Raw genomic sequence first — 16,241 nt, 5'->3', positions numbered from 1 at the left:
TGAGATCTCATTAATGTTCTTTCATACTTTGTAGGTTTTTAGAGTGTCTACATGTATCGGATAAACTGCATGTTTATGGTGGAGTCAGGGCTGTTTTAAAGAGTTGGTGACTATATTGGTTCATTGATTTCATTCCTAGATGCAGAGAGTGTCTGCCAGACCAGTGGTTCTGTGAAACCTGTGATTGCAAGACTCACAGAAGATGGCCACTCCACGATAGGGAGTCAGTCCTTGAGGGCTTTTTTAAAGCTATTCCCCCATCCAAATATTTTGTTAGAGGGGAGGGAGGATACAGCTCACATGACCAAGGTAGGTAATTGCAAAACTCTTTTGTACTCTTATCTAATAAATCTAGTAGGCTAATTTTGTGTTTATCTTTCCTTTGCTAGCTTGTATTTTGCCAACGGTGAGAGTGACTCAAAAATGTCCCTGTGATGTCCCCAGCATAACTGTGTCGCCTGGCAAAGCGGTCATTTTAATTTCCATCAATGGTAATATTTCTAAACTCTGATCTTTTTTCAATATTCAGCTGTTTCCCCCTTTTTTCCCTTTACTTTGCAATGAAAAATAATAGTACTTTAAAAATGCAGAGTACATCTTGTCATTATGATACACCAAAAAATATATTCTTATTTGAACTATGCTGGTGTGATTCTACTCAAGATGGCTACATCTTGAGTAGAATCACACCAGCATAGTTGTGTCTTAAGGTGTGCCAGCTGATTTTCTCTAAAAACTCAGGTAATCATGGGTTTGTTTTCTTATTACCCAAGGGCGTTATGACATGCACCAGCCATTGTTTGCATGCCAAACAGCAGTGGGCTCCAGAGTTCATGGACCTCATAAACAGTGGATACTGGCCAGCTTCCACCAGCTCTTCCACTTTGTATTCCCTCAACCTTTTCAGCAGTGTGAGGGAACTAAAAGTCATCGCTCCAGCACTGTCCAGACAAGCCTTGGCAAAGCTGCTGGAGCACCGTACAAAGTGTGGTGGGCGGGTAAGTGTTCACCATATTATAGAATTCTTTACCATATGTAGACATCTCCAAAGTAACATTTAATATAATGCATCTTTCAGTCAGGACCAGTGTGCGGGGACACCCTGCAGCGCAGCTTCCTCGAATTTTCATATTGTGCTTTTGAGGAAGACAGGATGTCCTGCGGTGCACCTTTCACCTGCCCCGCTTGCACCCCAGACATGCTGGCAATCTCTGTGGATGGCAACAGGAAGCTATACCGGTTTCTCAGAAGCGGAAGGTGATATTTTTTTCTTCCACTATAGACTGATCTGGATTTTTTTATATTCAATATTCAGCATGGATTAATGTTCTGTTTGGTTTCTTCCTCAGCTCCGACTCTTCGTTTTTTGAAGGAGCATTTATTGCAGAAGACACATCTGTGTCAACATTTGTTGATGTCTTGCATAAAGCTGTGAAACAGGCAGGTTTCAAATTATTTCTTAAAATCAATTAGAATGCTTTTACGGCCCAGATTGTGTGAAAAAACTGCCCTCAGCTTCAAATTACAAGGAGTATATACAGTGTGTTTATAGTGTGTTTCATTTACATCACAGCTACCTGGACAAGGCAGATGTGGGAGCTCCTCGTGGACAGCAGCTAAGGAGACTTCTAGGAGGACCTTCAAGTTGGACGAAGAGGGCATGGAGGTTGCGGTGTGTCGGCATGGTTTCCAACTTAAAGCACTCAATATGTTCAGAGGTGAGATTAATAAATTGTTTGCTGTTAAATGTAACTTTGTATTGTTATTTGTATGCAGCTTATACCCCTGCTTGGTTGAGTTTCCCATTATGATGTTCTCTTCAGAATGTACTATAATATTTTTTATATCCCTAGGTGAAATCTTTGCCTACCCCATGTATCTGCACAAGGAGTTGATGAGTTTAAAGCCAAGGTTTATCGCCATGGATGTAATGTGTAAATACTGGCCATATTTACACAAATCCGCAAACATCCTTCCTGATCTCCAGGGGCTAACATCAACCAGGCCTTTCCTAAGCGTCATGCACGCTACAGCACATTCCTCTAAGTGTGAGGTATGTTCAGTGTTTATTATGCTTAACTATCATCGGAAAATAAGTCCCTCTGCTGCGTGTCAGGGTCCGGTTCGCCTTGTCGTTACTTATTATTCGATATGATCGGCGGACATTACATTATCCCTTACATGCCTTCTTCTAGATTACATGGAGTGGCAAAAATCAAGAAGAAGCAGGGTCAACTGCAGGGGAGGAAGTTGAACAGGTGAACAGCTACCTCTCCCGCTGTGCCTTAACAACTAAATACATGTCGAAAGGAAGTAATTGTAGAATTTCTCTTTTAATCACATTTTTTTTATTGCTTTTTGTATGATTTTCACTCAACATTTACTCTCAACAGCACGTGTGGATATGCTTACAATCCATGCTATGGCCTGGATTTACAAAAAATTCACAACACTTCATCGGGCATTGTCTGCAAGATACGTGAAGGTCTGTTCTCTGTAAATGGTTTCAATTTGTGGTTATTGTGTAGCTTTGTGTAACTGTATTGTTTAACTGTCGAATTAGACTTGCCAGAGGCTTCAGGAGGAGACGGCAATTGTAGCGGAGCTTAAAGAAAGCTTGGCTTGCCCCGATGAAGCAGTGTGGGTGTCTGATGTGAGGGAATGGGCAGCTGGTGGTAAGTTTCAACCAATAACATGTTTCTCTTTGTGCTTCCTCATAAGCGGCGATCATAGATCATGATATTTAAGCTGTCTACTGCTTACTATACTGCATGCCACTATCTCTGTAAGCCTGTGTTTTTGTGTTGTGTTTCCAGATACAACAGGTACTTCCCTAGAGCAGTCCATTGAGGGACGTTACCTTAACGTGAGGCAGCGGAAGCAGGCTCTATACCGCCAAAATGGTAGAATGACATTGTCTATAGATAATTGCTCACTGTGTTTTTGGTCATTTTTTTATACCTTCTGCTTGTCTTTACAGATAGCGGCAAGTTCCGTCACCGCCTGCGGAGAAAAATTGCTGAGAGCAAGAGACTGCTATTGAAAGACATAGAGACCTACAACAGTCATGAGCCTGCTATGGCAATTGATCTAAATGAAGTGGAGCAGTCACTATCAGGAGACAACCCGTCCCCAACATGGCCGTGGGAGGTTCATGGCAGCGGTAAGGGAGTTTCCTGAGGCATCCGATTTATTTTGTAAAGATTCAAGTCAATTGTTATTTATACATTTTCTTTACTTCTGTTGTAGCACAAATCGAAGACAAGTTAAAAAATTTCAACAAAGCCATGCTGAAAATGAGACTGGAGGAGGAAAGGACAATACTTGTTCAGGAGATGGCCCAGCACTGCTCATGGTTGCAGAAGTTGCAGGCAACTCTTAAAAGAAAGACTTCAGAGGAAGGCAAGTTTCATCTTTGTAACCATACCAATCAAACAAGGAAGTAATGGTGATAATGACACCATACTTTAGCTTTACCTAACAACAGACATATCTTACTAGAAAGCAGTTGAAAAACATTACACTGACCATCTAATTTTGATGGGTTATAACAAATATTACAAAGCAAGGTGGGTGTGTGCCATCCAGAAACTTGCGCTCTGCAAGCGAACAACGTCTTGTGGTGCCATCTTAAAGAAGCTCAAAATCTCTTTCTCAGACCTTTACAATGACTTACCTGCTGGTGGAATGATCTGCCTATCTCAACCAGAGCTGCTGAGTCCATAGCCACTATTAAGAAACATCTGAAGATGCATCTTTTTCAAAAGCACTTGATCTAGTATACTAACATAACTATTCTCTTAACAAAATAAACCCAAAAACGTTTCTGTACTGCATTAGATCCAATTGAGAAAGGTCATAGCACTTGCATATTGTTGTCCTACTTTGTGTTTAACTTAAAGCATCAGCTAAATGAATTTAATGTAAATGTATGTCATGGTAATTTGGATGTTTTTCATTTTTCACTTACAGACAAGCAAAACAACGGCCTTTCCTGTCTCTGCCGAAGACGTCTATCTGAAGTTTCAGATACGTTGAAAGAGGTGCATCTTCAATACAAGGCTGTTTTGAGCCCTCAGGGCTCTGCTATAGAGCTGGAAGAGGAAAATGAGAGTGATTTCAGCAGTCCAGACACCAGTGAAAATGAAGAGGAGGAGTGCAGGTAATGATTATGTGAAAAGTATCATTTTTTTTAATACCCTTAATTTTTTTAACCTGTCAGATTGAGTAAAGATAACATTAATACTACATTTGTTTTTCAGAGTTTGAATAGGGACATGCTTAATGTTTACTCTGTTTGTGTCTGTGTCTCTCAGGGAGGAGCTACCGGGCCGGTGTCTAATCGATTGAGTGCAGCCTGGGCAGTGTGAGGGACTTTCATGGCTGCTATTCCGCTCCTGTATCACATTGTTTTTCTTTTTGTTCGCCTTTTTGCCATATGACTGATTACGCCACACTTTTTCATACCATCTCATTTATACTGATTATTGCTTATTTCTCATTTTTCATCTCATATATTTACTGTAATAAATCACTATTTTTTGTATCTTAATCCATGTGTGGTCTCCCATTTCATTTTGCCTGGGCAAAAAGGAGCCTGGTCAGGGTTACACTGTTGTTCCACTTTTCTGGACTTGTAAGGTTTATATATGGGCTAAGTAAAATCACACCTGTCAAGTCACCTTTATTTATATAGTGCTTTTTACAATTCAGATTGTATCAAAGCAGCTTCACAGTGATAACATGAAAATAATACAACACAGATCAATAAAATTGTTGGATATTAAAACGGACAATTGGAAAAAATACGAAAGAATTTACTTGAAAATCTGTGGTCTGTGACGGGGTTGAACTTCAAAACAACTTTCATTAAGAAAAAACACTCAAAATTGATTAGAATTTCATGCCTGAGGTGGGAAAATGCATTTTCTTAAAGGTTTGACTAATCCACTATCACATGAAATGATCAGAAATATAACTGAGGTATTAAAAAAAAGGTATGACCCAAAAGGCACCCATCTCAGAAAAAGTATATATATACTTTTTTGTTTAAAAAAAGTTTTTAAAAAAATGTAATTATGAGAAGTGCCCTTTTTTTCACTTGAGCCCCTGCCCCTCAAAATGTCTGTGCACGTCCCTGCTGGTTTGTGTATGATTTCAGAACTTTTGTTGACCAACATATGTCAAAAATATGCTCTCTGAACGGTTGTTGATATCTTGTGCATCAAAATTCTCACAGCACCAAAGATAAGCATAATTAGGTGTATTTCACCACAGCACACCTCTTTATATCATAATCAATCAAAATATTGATTTTTTTATTGGTTTGTGTATGATTTCAGAACTTTTCTTGAGCAACATATGTCAGCTCTCTGAACAATAGTTTGAAGATATCTTGTGCGTCAAAATTCCCACACCTAAGATAAGGATAATTAGGTTTATTTCACCAACGCACACCTCTTTATATCATAATCAATCAAAAATATGGACGTTTTAATGGTTTATGTATGATTTCAGAACTTTTATTGACCAAATGTAAAATAATATATATATATTTTTTTTTAAACATACATCAAATTTACAGTATATGCAAATACAGAGCAGCACTAGAGTCATTAAATGATAATAATACATTTAATTAGTTTGATTGGGAAGACAAAGAAAATGTGCAGTGTTGGGGGTCCTTCAGGAGCATAGTAAACACAGCCATAGAGAGTACTGTTGCAGTAGTCCAGTCTGGAGGTGATGAGGGCATGGATGAGATTGATGCATTGGAGAATTAGTTCATCAATATAGAATATGGGGCTATGTATGCAGTATGATGCACCGGAGTAAGCATGAGGATAGAACATGTCTTAATTCATATGAATTGACATGCACAGTCTTTTAGCATTTGGGTTACAGTTTACATATTGTAGACTGTGGAACCAACTTTACAGGTGGGACATTTTGGCCTATTTACCACTGAAGGAAAGCTGATTCAACTACCAAAACCATATATTTTTTTAAAAGCATATAGCTTGTGTCAATGACTAACCCTAACCCTAACCAGTTCTGTCAATGGCTTGACTTGACTTGCCAAATCAGGTCAGCTTTGAAACTGGATATATTTAGCAAAACACATCTGAATTTATTTAGCCAAAATTGCACATATCCTGTCATTGTTCATGACATGCTCATGAAATTGTACTGTATCTCTGCATATGATATGCCTGGTGTGTGTGTGGCAATAAAATTATATATGATATTTAACCAGATAGAAGGAAGCATCTGAGAAAATGTTACTGCCCCTGGACCCCAGGTTATCTCAGTAGTGACCACCAAAGGTGTAAAAAGTGGCACATTTAAAGGACTTGAATCCTTAAAACACTGTCAGATCTTTTGAAATGTTTTATGCTAATTACTTAAGATATGGTTTATAATTATATCGGTTATTGGTCCATCTCATGTGCAACTGTTATATGAACTACATAATTCAATGACAAACGATTAAAAGTGTAATTATACAAAATATATCAAAAATGTGTACTTCTGACCCCTTTTGCTAGGCAACACCCTGTACAGCTTGGCTAAAGAACAATAAACAGGCTGCATGAAACTACAGAACCTTATAATATGCATTGAATTATAATGCATAAGAATCATGAGATTGTTATCACCCAATTACGCACTGAGTCATTGTTAGAAGGAAATATTTTGTATTGTTACTTATGCTATGGATTATCAATACATGAACATTCAATCAGAGGAAGAGTGTCCACTCCACACACATTGGGGGCACACCCGGAGAAGTGGGAATAATCTATTTGCCAGTAAACATCAACAACCATCAAATAAACTCAGATCACAAACTGCACAACTACCTTTAACAATAAAACACTGTTAACATACTAACTTTAAAAACTATTCCATATTTATAAATATAATGCACACTACTTTCATTTACAGACATTGCTTCTTTTTGTTGTCTATTTGAAAGTGACAAAAGTATCTCACAATTATTGTCTTCTCTATGCATGTATGTATGAAAGTGACAAAAATATCTCAATATTTAGCAATAATTGAATTTAATATACATTTAATGGAAACTACAGGGATGCAAGCAGATGACAGGTGGACAGGTGTGTGGAGTTGTGTAAATATGTATTTGTGTAAATATGCAAATATGTAATGCTCAGCTGACATTTTCCAGTGGGTGTACAGAAGTTGGTAAAGTAAAAAATTGAGGATGTCCAAAACAGTACAACACTTACTTATCTACCTTACCAGAGACCACTGATGGAACTGAAACCAAATAATGGAGTGGGACCACATCAGCCTATCAGGAGCAGTGACTTGTAAAACATCAGTAAAGCGACAGATATAAGGTCATTTAAACCGCCAAGAATATAAAATTTCAGCTAAATCAATCACACACACAACCCCCGAAAACAATCACAAATGATCAAATATTGTAAATAATCACACTACATCACCTTCTATTGTATGAATGTTGGAAACTGCCAGGATGGAAACGTGTTTGTGATGACCATTATGGATATTGCACAATCATTTTACATAATCTGTAAGGTTTTTTTTTTTTTTTACAATAAATTGCATCTGACTTACAGCATGTACTGAAGAGTATTCGTAGAGAGAATGAAGAGTCCTGCTTCCATTTGTGCACACATTTTGCTCGGTTTAATAATTTACTAACCTCTTGATAAACCACATATCAAAAGAAGAACCTGTTTCTGTATTGAGTTAGACATTCTTGAATTATCCAGTTCTGAAATGGCAGAAAATGTTGAACATCTACCATCTTCAACTCAGGGCTTGTAAACAACACTTTATTTTGAATAGAAATATAACAAAATTACTATAAAAAAACGTTATCGAATATGGAATGTACAATACAAATAAATAAAACAACATATATTACAAAATGAAAAAACTTGTAAAACAAATGACTCCTTGGGCTCCCAAGTAGGAGTCCACTGTTTCCCACTGAAAACAGAAGGGAAAGAATGACGTTACATGTGACATTTCAATTATTAGATTGGGAATGTTACCAAACACATTTGCATATTCTTCAAAACAGGTCTAGGTAAAAGCGTATGACTTCAAAACATGTGTAAGAGTGAGAGTGAAATAGAGAGTCAGAGCAATCTTATTTCTGTATTTGTCATATAGTAGAACACATACCATGATGCACAAGGCTCCCAGTCAATAAGTACTTCTGTTTGGCCCTATCACAGGAACAACAATTCATGCTTACACATTTTTTGCATCAGGCTTTGGTAATAGCCACCATGTTTCCTGTTTTACCATGATATTTAAAGTATTTTAGTCAGGAGACTGTAGATTATACTTTATACAATATTTACATTATTTGACTATTTGCCATCTTTACTTCTGTGATTGACGGGTATTTTAACTTAAGACTTTATTTTGACATAAATAGAACAAATAAAGAGTAGTATTGTGTTCAGTTATGCATGTCTTACCTTTCTCACTCTTTCTTTCAGAGCCCTCCTAATTGGATAAATAGCCAGGCCAGTGTGGTAGGAGCAATCTGAAGGCATCAAAACTCAGATTAGGAACACAACAACATCATTAACATATCCAGGTCAAGCATTCACATCAAAGTGATCAAATATCAAGTCTGTATTAAGTCATTTAAACTTACTTTTTTTTTTTTTTTTGCTTTTATCCATTTCTGCCTCTGTGGGATAGAAAAATACATATATCCACTCAAAAAAAGAAAACAATTCAGAAATAGTCTTGCTCATCATAGAATTTATTACAAATAACAATATCATTTAAAAAACCTGACAAATGCAAAACATGCCTGACTTCCGCTTTCTCTTCCCTGTTGACCCTGTGGTTTTGAAGAAATCAGATGTCAAACTAAGTATGGAGTGGCAAACAATTAAGGACTATCTAGGTATGTCTTTATATACATGTTCATTAAAACACACACACACACACACACACACACACACACACACACACACACACACACACACACACACACACACACACACACACACACACACACACACACACACACACACACACACACACACACACACACACACACACGCACGCACACACACACACGCACACACACACACACACACACGTAACCTATGTCCAACCACAAAAATGACCATGAACACCCAATCAGAACTAAATCAATCGGTTGAGAAGTTGCCCAGCAAAATTGCTGAAAAAGTTGTTGGATACAGTACATACCATACTCTTTCTTATGTGTGCAATAAACTCCATTGTAACAACTGACATTATTAGCTTAGCTTGGCCAAATCACAGAAGTACTTGGGCCAATCTAAGATAATGATTTCAGTTGGAGACAACTAGCCTTTAGCTTACATGCTAGTCGGCCCCTCCAACTTCAGTGGAATTAGGCTAATAGGGGGATATGTCAAACTGGAATGTTGCATGCAAATATAAAAAAATGATTTGTCCCTGCCTAATCTAACTCTCTGGTAGACAGCAAGTAGTTAACTAAAACACAGTGGAATGTAGCTTTAAGAGCTTTGTAGTTAGCTGTAAGAGTTACCTTTTTTAGGTAGATGTATTTCACCCACCTTCTCCACAAGGCCTTCTGCTTCCACAGCAGGGCTTTCCAGCCCCACTTTCTCCAAAAGGCCTGCCGTCACCACAGCGGGGCCTTCCAGCCCCGCCTCCTCCACGAGACCTTCCGGCCCCGCCTCCTCCATGAGACCTTCAAGCCCCGCCTCCTTCATCGGGGCCTTCTGGCCCCGCCTCCAGCACAAGACCTTCCAGCCCCACCTCCTCCACTTGACCTTCCGGCCCCGCCTCCTCCACTTGACCTTCCAGCCCCACCTCCTCCACTTGACCTTCCGGCCCCGCCTCCTCCACTTGACCTTCCGGCCCGCCTCCTCCACGAGGCCTTCCGGCCCCGCCTCCTCCACAAGGCTTTCTGGCCCCGCCTCTGCTGAGGTGCCCTGCTCGTCACAGGGGGTGAGGGTCAGGGTGAGGACAGTGTCCTCACTCGCCTTCCAACCTGTTCAAATTTGATTAGAAAAAAAAAAGTAGGAATGAGGCTGAAATATAATGTATTTTAAAAATTCAGACAGGCATATTATTTGACATACCCGCACAAAAGAATTTTAAGAATATATTTCTTATCTTGTATGCATTTACATATTTCTGAAACACATGCCAAAAATGGTCTATAGGCTACTTTTCACACTGGATGCAAGTTTAAATGATTTTGGTTAAGGCGTGAATAGCTAAAGGCAAAACAATGGGGAAAACAGGGAAACTTGGTGCAACATACACCAAACATCGAACTGCCATCTAAAGAAAACCCAACTATGTTTTACCAAATTTACAGACTACACTTGTTAACCTATATTAACAGGGCTATGTATTGAACATGGCTGGAATTATAACCTTAAAACATCAGATTATTGTTTATTTATTTATTTTTGACTTTGTTTCTCTGCAACAAAAAGTAGTTCTACCTTCAGTGGACAGTGTCTTGTTTTCCACGCTTGTCTTGCCATGTAACCAACATTTCACAACGTTGAAATGTAATAAGGTTGTCATTTGTTTTATAAACTATAAATATTTGATATTTGATAAGTGCTGAAAAAATAGGGAAGGATTGACAATCAACTGTACACTGTATGGCGACTGAAAAAAATATACTGTACATCTCACCTGCACAAACCAACTCATAAAATGCTGTCATTTTGCTGAGGTGTTGTGTAGCCAGCGGGTCCAGCTCACATCTTGGGGTGAGGGAAGTTATTTTGGGTTTCTTCCCATTGCCTTCTTTCTGAAGGAGGAGGAGTGGCTTGTAGTCCATGGCATGTAGCTTCTCAAGCTGCAAAGACATTTATTTGTAAAGGATAAAAATGCATGTTATCAAAAAATATAGTGTTTAAATTCAGTTTGAAGCAAGACTCGAAATTTGTTGTAAGGCCAAAACATTGACAAAAAACTGCACACATTATTACATTGTCATATTATACTAAGTTCCTCTGATCATATTGACATGTTTCGAATGCACTTATGACCAGCAAAATCAAAATAACTGAGTCATACTCAAAAGTGAAGTTTCTATTTAATCAGAAAAATAATCTCTGGCTTGAATTGGATGTTAGAATTATTAACAGCTCAACGTTAAAATTTAAAAGTGGTTAAAAGTCAAAATCTGTTTGCCACTTGTATGAATTTGGTAGCCAAGGGCAAACATTAATGTTCAGCCCTGTATATGATTTTTCATGTTTAACACCCCAAATGAATAGGTTTACACTGAAAATCTATGCATTTCAATGCATTGCAAATACATTACAGGAATAGTTCTACGAGGAGGAAGGTAAGACATCTAGGATCCAGGATTTAGTAAAATACACAATATTGCTTTGTTCTTTACTTTGGTGAACGTATTCATACTGTATGTTTTTGTTTTTTTACGGTTAAGTGCTCACGAAATAAATGAATTTTCGGTTGTCTTTTGAATGCTGCCAGGGATTCTGCATTCTGGATGACGGGCATGGAACCGTGAATGAGAATATTCTGGAGAGTGATTTTTTGGCAAAGGTTACTTAGTCCATTAATGCCTTTCAAGTTAACAGTCAGTGACCTTAATGGTTAAATCTGCTGGCCTGTTCCCAAAAGCCATAACCAATTTGAACACACACAGGCACTTTCTTCTACCCACCTACTACTGTGCAATATTTAACATATAATACTTTTGATAACACTGATATCATGTGCAATTTCCTTACTGTTCAATATTTAATACTTAATATTTAATACTTCTGATACAATCAAAATCACACAGATTACAAACCATATTTATCTTTCTATTTTAATGTATATAGCATCTTAGAACTGTGCACCTTAGAGGTCGGTAAATCCTATATTTCAGAAATCTGGCTTAAATCGCTCTTTTCAAAAATAAAATTAAAATAATTTGAAAAATATATTATGATCTTCTGTTATAAATGTCACTCAGTCAGGACTGGTAAATTTGGCGACCCTATTAAAAAGGGTAGTGTTGATTGTACACACCAAAATGATGGCTTCATCCCGCATGGCTGCCTCATTGTGGGTTTTTTTAAGATTGCCAAGCCACTCCCCCTTCTTCATATCAAGGGCCTGCAGCCTCTTCATCAAACGAGCCTTCTTGGGCTGCTCTGCCCCACAGGCCTTGCAAAACTTAGTGGCACAGGGCATGACCTGGGGGCAGTTGGGACATTTCTTTTCATTAGAAACCATGTTGTCTGAGAAAAAAAAGAAAGAAAAAAGACAAAGTTATTTATGTATAATATAGGCTACCCATAGAAACATTCTGAATTATTATCACACTATATGATTTAAAATCACACTATGCAAGGGATGATATGTGCTTTCTTAATTTAAATGATCAAATTGTAACCAGTCATTCTTCTAAGTTTTGAACTTTTGTTCGTGATGACATTGTTATAAGGGTAAACATTTATCTGATTTTTAACTGCCATTTACACAATAATACAGTTGTGTGTCTGTGTGTGTGTTACACAGGTGAGAGACAGAACATATATCAAAATATTGATAAAGGAAAAATGTGACAATTTCATGTAGGCCTATACTGCATGTCAAATGTTAATATCACATTATTAAACGAAAAGCGAAAAGGAAGAGAAATGTTTGTGAAGTAGTAGGCTAATGTTACACTAGCATGTGACATGCTAGGACATGCAGTTTTATAGGGTTTTACATCAGACAAATGGAAACACCAAAGCAATGTAACAAAAAGTTAAATAGGACATAAGGCACAAAATATCCCAGCAACATGACACATACTTGACTACACTTTTGCATGTATATTTAATCAAATTATATAGGCTACTTGTTCATGATAATTTTGACCTACCTTAATCAACGAGTCCAGAGAGGAAAGCAATTGGCGCGAGCGAGCTCCGTCATCCGGATATTGTGAAAAAAAAGAAAAAAAGAATTCAGTGAGTTTTAACTAAAAAAAAATTATAATTAAACGAATTAAAAAATATTTTTATAACAGTTAACAGGGCATCAAAAGAAACTCCCTAGAGCTTTTAAAAAATATATTTCGGAGCTTAACTTACTCTAAACAAAAATTAAATTGAAATTACAGTTCAATTATATTCACTATCAAGTCCTTGACACATTACTTTTACACATTTTCACATTTCGTAACAATATAGTTTAAATAAAAAGAACCACAAAAAAAAGAAACTTAAAATAAGGGCATCACAAACTTATGTTAAATTCATTTAGCAGAGATAGGCCAACAGATCTTTGGGCTTTAAATCTTTTTTAAAAACTTTAGACTCTAAATATATTGTAAAGATAGATGTAAATATATTGTTATAAGATCTGAATAAATGTTGAATAAACAGCTTCTGTGCTGTAGTCCGATTGGTAGAAAGAATCAGCGTTATTAATTAGAAGATTTAATAATAATAAAAAATACAAATGAAACTGATTAATTGAACACAATCGTAGCATAAGATATATATTTATTAAAATCAGCAAACCTCCGATAAAAATACGTTATGCAGGTGCATGCTGCAAAGCAGTCAGCTTACCTATGACAAGAAAATGCTTTACTGCTTATATTAACGTTAACGTTTAACGTTACTTGCACGCGCCTTGGAACGTTGTTAAACTCACCTTAATGCCGTTTTACCTGCAGTTGAACGTTGGTTAGGTCAAACTCACCTCTGATTTAAGGTTTACCTGCATTTGAGTGTTGTTAAACTCACCGCTGAATGCGCTTGCACATCGTGTTCGTTGTTAAACTCACCGTTGATGAACGCGCTAAACCTTTGCGCAGAGGGCACTTTGTAATCAGATTGCGGGGGTTTTTAAGGAGGTTTTTATTTTTTTAACAGTTAACAGGGCATCAAAAGAAACTCCCTAGAGCTTTTAAAAAATGTTTCTGTTGCACGAAAGATGCACCCAATTGAAATGCATTAGTTTAAAAAACGTGCTGGAGTTACGAAAATAAGTAAAATTTCGTGGCCCTGCCACGAATTAATAGATTAAATTACGTGACCACATCACGAACTGCTGTGAGACTGGGTTGATGAGCCATGGCTGCGTAGTTAAGCGCTCTGCCTCTTTAGTTGAAATGAGATCAAATTCTGCTTGCACATCAAGATTCTGCTTAAGTAGTTCTGGAGAAGGGTTGAGTGCATATCTTTGATCAAGGTTACTAATCACAGATGAAAGTGCATTAAGCCTAGCATTAACCTTTTGATTAGAAAGAGCAGAGTAAGAAATAATTTGACCTCACAGGTAACATTTAAGTGTCTCCCACAGCAATGAATATGAAGAGTCATTGTGATTGAAAGACAAGAACTAATCAAGAGAGAGAGTTAAATCTCCAAAGTGGTGTGCTACGTTTATAGGTAGAAAGTTGAATATCTAATAATAAAGGTGAATGGTCAGATATTACAAAACCTAAATAGTCTGAAGAATTAACACATGAATTATACATACTGTCAATACAAAAGTAATCAATCCTAGAATATGAATGGTGCACCTGGGAAAAGAAAGAATTTTTTTTAATAGAGGGGTTATGAGATCTCCATGGATCAATCAGACCATTCTGTTTCATAAAATCAGAGAATGTTTTAGACATAGCAGATTGAGTCCGATTTTGAGGATTAGATCGATCTAAGATTGGGTCAAAAACACAATTTAGATCCCCACCGAGGATCAGCAGGTGTGTATTCAAAAAGGGGATGTTACTCAGCAATCTGTTAGCGAATTCAACATCATCGAAGTTTGGGGCATATACATTTACCAACAAAACCTTTTTTTGCATCAGGGTACCAGCAACCATGGGGTATCTGCCATTCCTATCAGCAATAACATCAGTTGATGAAAACTGAACTTTTTTGTTAAAATAGTGACTCCCCTTGCTTTTGAATTAAAGTTTGAGTGGAAGACTTGACCTGCCCAAGGGCAATGTAACCTACAATAATCTTTAACACGAAGGTTGGTCTCCTGCAAAAATACTAAATCAGAGTTTAAACGTTTCAACTGCGCAAAAACCTTAGATCTCTTAACAGGATTACCCATACCTCTGATATACCAACTGATGAATCTGAGAGGTGTGCCTGACCCAGCAATGCTGGGATCTATATTGCCATTAAAAAAAATAAATAAGAAAGAAATTGACAATGGTCATAAAGAGCCGAGGATAGTCACGCCTCTGACTTTAATCTGTCGGAGCTCTCTAGCGCGGTGCAGAATGTCAACACAGTCACTGTAATAATGAAATCTGCACACAATGTGTAAGTTTATTCATATGTCTCTCCTATCTTACTCATGCCACTCCCTTTTCATAATCAACACAGATGAAAAAAAAATAACATTAATATTTTAACAAATATGAAACTAAATGTGCTTATTTAATGGCTACAGCACGTAAGTAGGGCTTACTCTCTATATGTACAAATTTCTGCACATTAATTTAATTCATTAATTCTAAGACTCTGAATTTTGCAAGTTGAAAGGCATTTGTTTGTACATAAACACATATTTGTTAAGTTCACGGATAATTGTGTGTGTATTTATTAATCATTATGATACTAAAATCATAATAAAGTAGGCTATATGTGCAATAAGAAAATCAGATAAGCCCAGAATATGAACGCAATGCGTTTAATTACACGTCAAGCATTTTCCTCCCATAGAAAACCATCATAAGAACGCACAATGTGTCTTAATTCAGATTAGAATGTCCCCTTATTGTGTCAAAATAACGAGATATTATGTTGAAATAACGAGATATTATGTCGAAATAATGACTTATTACGTCAAAATAACGATATATTATGTTGAAATAACGTCTTAATGTCTCGAAATAACAAGTTTTCTTTTTTTTTATTCTTCACCATGCGGTTCAGGGCTTCCATAGAATACAGCCTGAACGTAATTGCTTCCATAAATTATTTTTGGGGGTGCTATCGGGGTGCTTTAGGGGGTGCTATCGGGGTGCTTTAGGGTGCTGAAGCACTGCTAGCCCCTTCTATAGCACTTCCGCTAAAGAGAGTGGGATGGTGAGTAAAACATGTTTATAATTAAAAGGCAGCTGCCTGCTTGGTTGTGGTAGGCTACATCTTGTTGAAAACATCATACATTCATGCATTCATGAATTCATGCTCCTGCATTCATGCTCCTGCCACAGTTCAATTAAATTTTTGCTCCATTTCTTGTGTCCAATGCCT

At 37.2% G+C, this 16,241-nt stretch overlaps 2 protein-coding genes and 1 long non-coding RNA gene across 6 annotated transcripts in view; 2 read left to right on the top strand and 1 right to left on the bottom strand.

Annotated features, from left to right (window-relative positions):
* LOC143713118 (uncharacterized) overlaps window positions 1–3,726 on the top strand; it is a 311,754-nt gene extending 308,028 nt beyond the window's left edge. Inside the window, exons 6-19 of the mRNA XM_077204831.1 lie at window positions 140–309; window positions 390–491; window positions 742–998; window positions 1,079–1,257; window positions 1,350–1,440; window positions 1,574–1,718; window positions 1,854–2,053; window positions 2,196–2,313; window positions 2,394–2,485; window positions 2,564–2,675; window positions 2,817–2,903; window positions 2,981–3,163; window positions 3,250–3,402; window positions 3,659–3,726. Of these exons, the coding sequence (XP_077060946.1) occupies window positions 140–309; window positions 390–491; window positions 742–998; window positions 1,079–1,257; window positions 1,350–1,440; window positions 1,574–1,718; window positions 1,854–2,053; window positions 2,196–2,313; window positions 2,394–2,485; window positions 2,564–2,675; window positions 2,817–2,903; window positions 2,981–3,163; window positions 3,250–3,402; window positions 3,659–3,726 (1,957 nt within the window). The remainder of the gene's footprint in view (window positions 1–139; window positions 310–389; window positions 492–741; window positions 999–1,078; window positions 1,258–1,349; window positions 1,441–1,573; window positions 1,719–1,853; window positions 2,054–2,195; window positions 2,314–2,393; window positions 2,486–2,563; window positions 2,676–2,816; window positions 2,904–2,980; window positions 3,164–3,249; window positions 3,403–3,658) is intronic.
* A 250-nt stretch (window positions 3,727–3,976) lies between these two features.
* LOC143711520 (uncharacterized) lies at window positions 3,977–4,552 on the top strand. Its single transcript, XR_013194865.1, has 2 exons — window positions 3,977–4,162; window positions 4,317–4,552. It is a non-coding gene; the product is annotated as an uncharacterized LOC143711520 (long non-coding RNA).
* A 2,809-nt stretch (window positions 4,553–7,361) lies between these two features.
* Window positions 7,362–12,907, bottom strand: LOC143711878 (uncharacterized). Of its 4 annotated transcripts, XM_077203986.1 has the most exons (9): window positions 12,896–12,907; window positions 12,052–12,263; window positions 10,693–10,858; window positions 9,783–10,030; window positions 9,563–9,700; window positions 8,669–8,704; window positions 8,487–8,554; window positions 8,185–8,228; window positions 7,362–7,986 (listed from the first exon to the last, which is right to left on the bottom strand). In XM_077203986.1, the coding sequence occupies exons 2-5, from the start codon at window positions 12,256–12,258 to the stop codon at window positions 9,659–9,661; spliced, it is 663 nt and encodes a 220-aa protein (XP_077060101.1). In that variant the 5' UTR covers window positions 12,259–12,263; window positions 12,896–12,907; the 3' UTR covers window positions 7,362–7,986; window positions 8,185–8,228; window positions 8,487–8,554; window positions 8,669–8,704; window positions 9,563–9,658. The 4 variants fall into 4 exon arrangements, with proteins under 4 accessions (XP_077060101.1, XP_077060120.1, XP_077060129.1 ...); XM_077204005.1 differs by lacking the exons at window positions 7,362–7,986; window positions 8,185–8,228; window positions 8,487–8,554; window positions 8,669–8,704 and adding an exon at window positions 8,731–8,889; XM_077204014.1 differs by lacking the exons at window positions 7,362–7,986; window positions 8,185–8,228; window positions 8,487–8,554; window positions 8,669–8,704 and adding an exon at window positions 8,732–8,860 and having other exon boundaries at window positions 9,563–9,673; window positions 9,810–10,030.
* Between the last annotated feature and the right edge of the window lie 3,334 nt (window positions 12,908–16,241).

This window comes from Siphateles boraxobius, unplaced genomic scaffold (assembly GCF_051911475.1).
Source record: "Siphateles boraxobius isolate OS27281-9 unplaced genomic scaffold, OSU_SipBor_1 119, whole genome shotgun sequence".
Classification (NCBI taxonomy): Eukaryota; Metazoa; Chordata; class Actinopteri; order Cypriniformes; family Leuciscidae; genus Siphateles; species Siphateles boraxobius.
The sequence above is the reverse complement of the archived record's forward strand: the minus strand, read 5'-3'. Positions and strand labels throughout refer to the sequence as shown.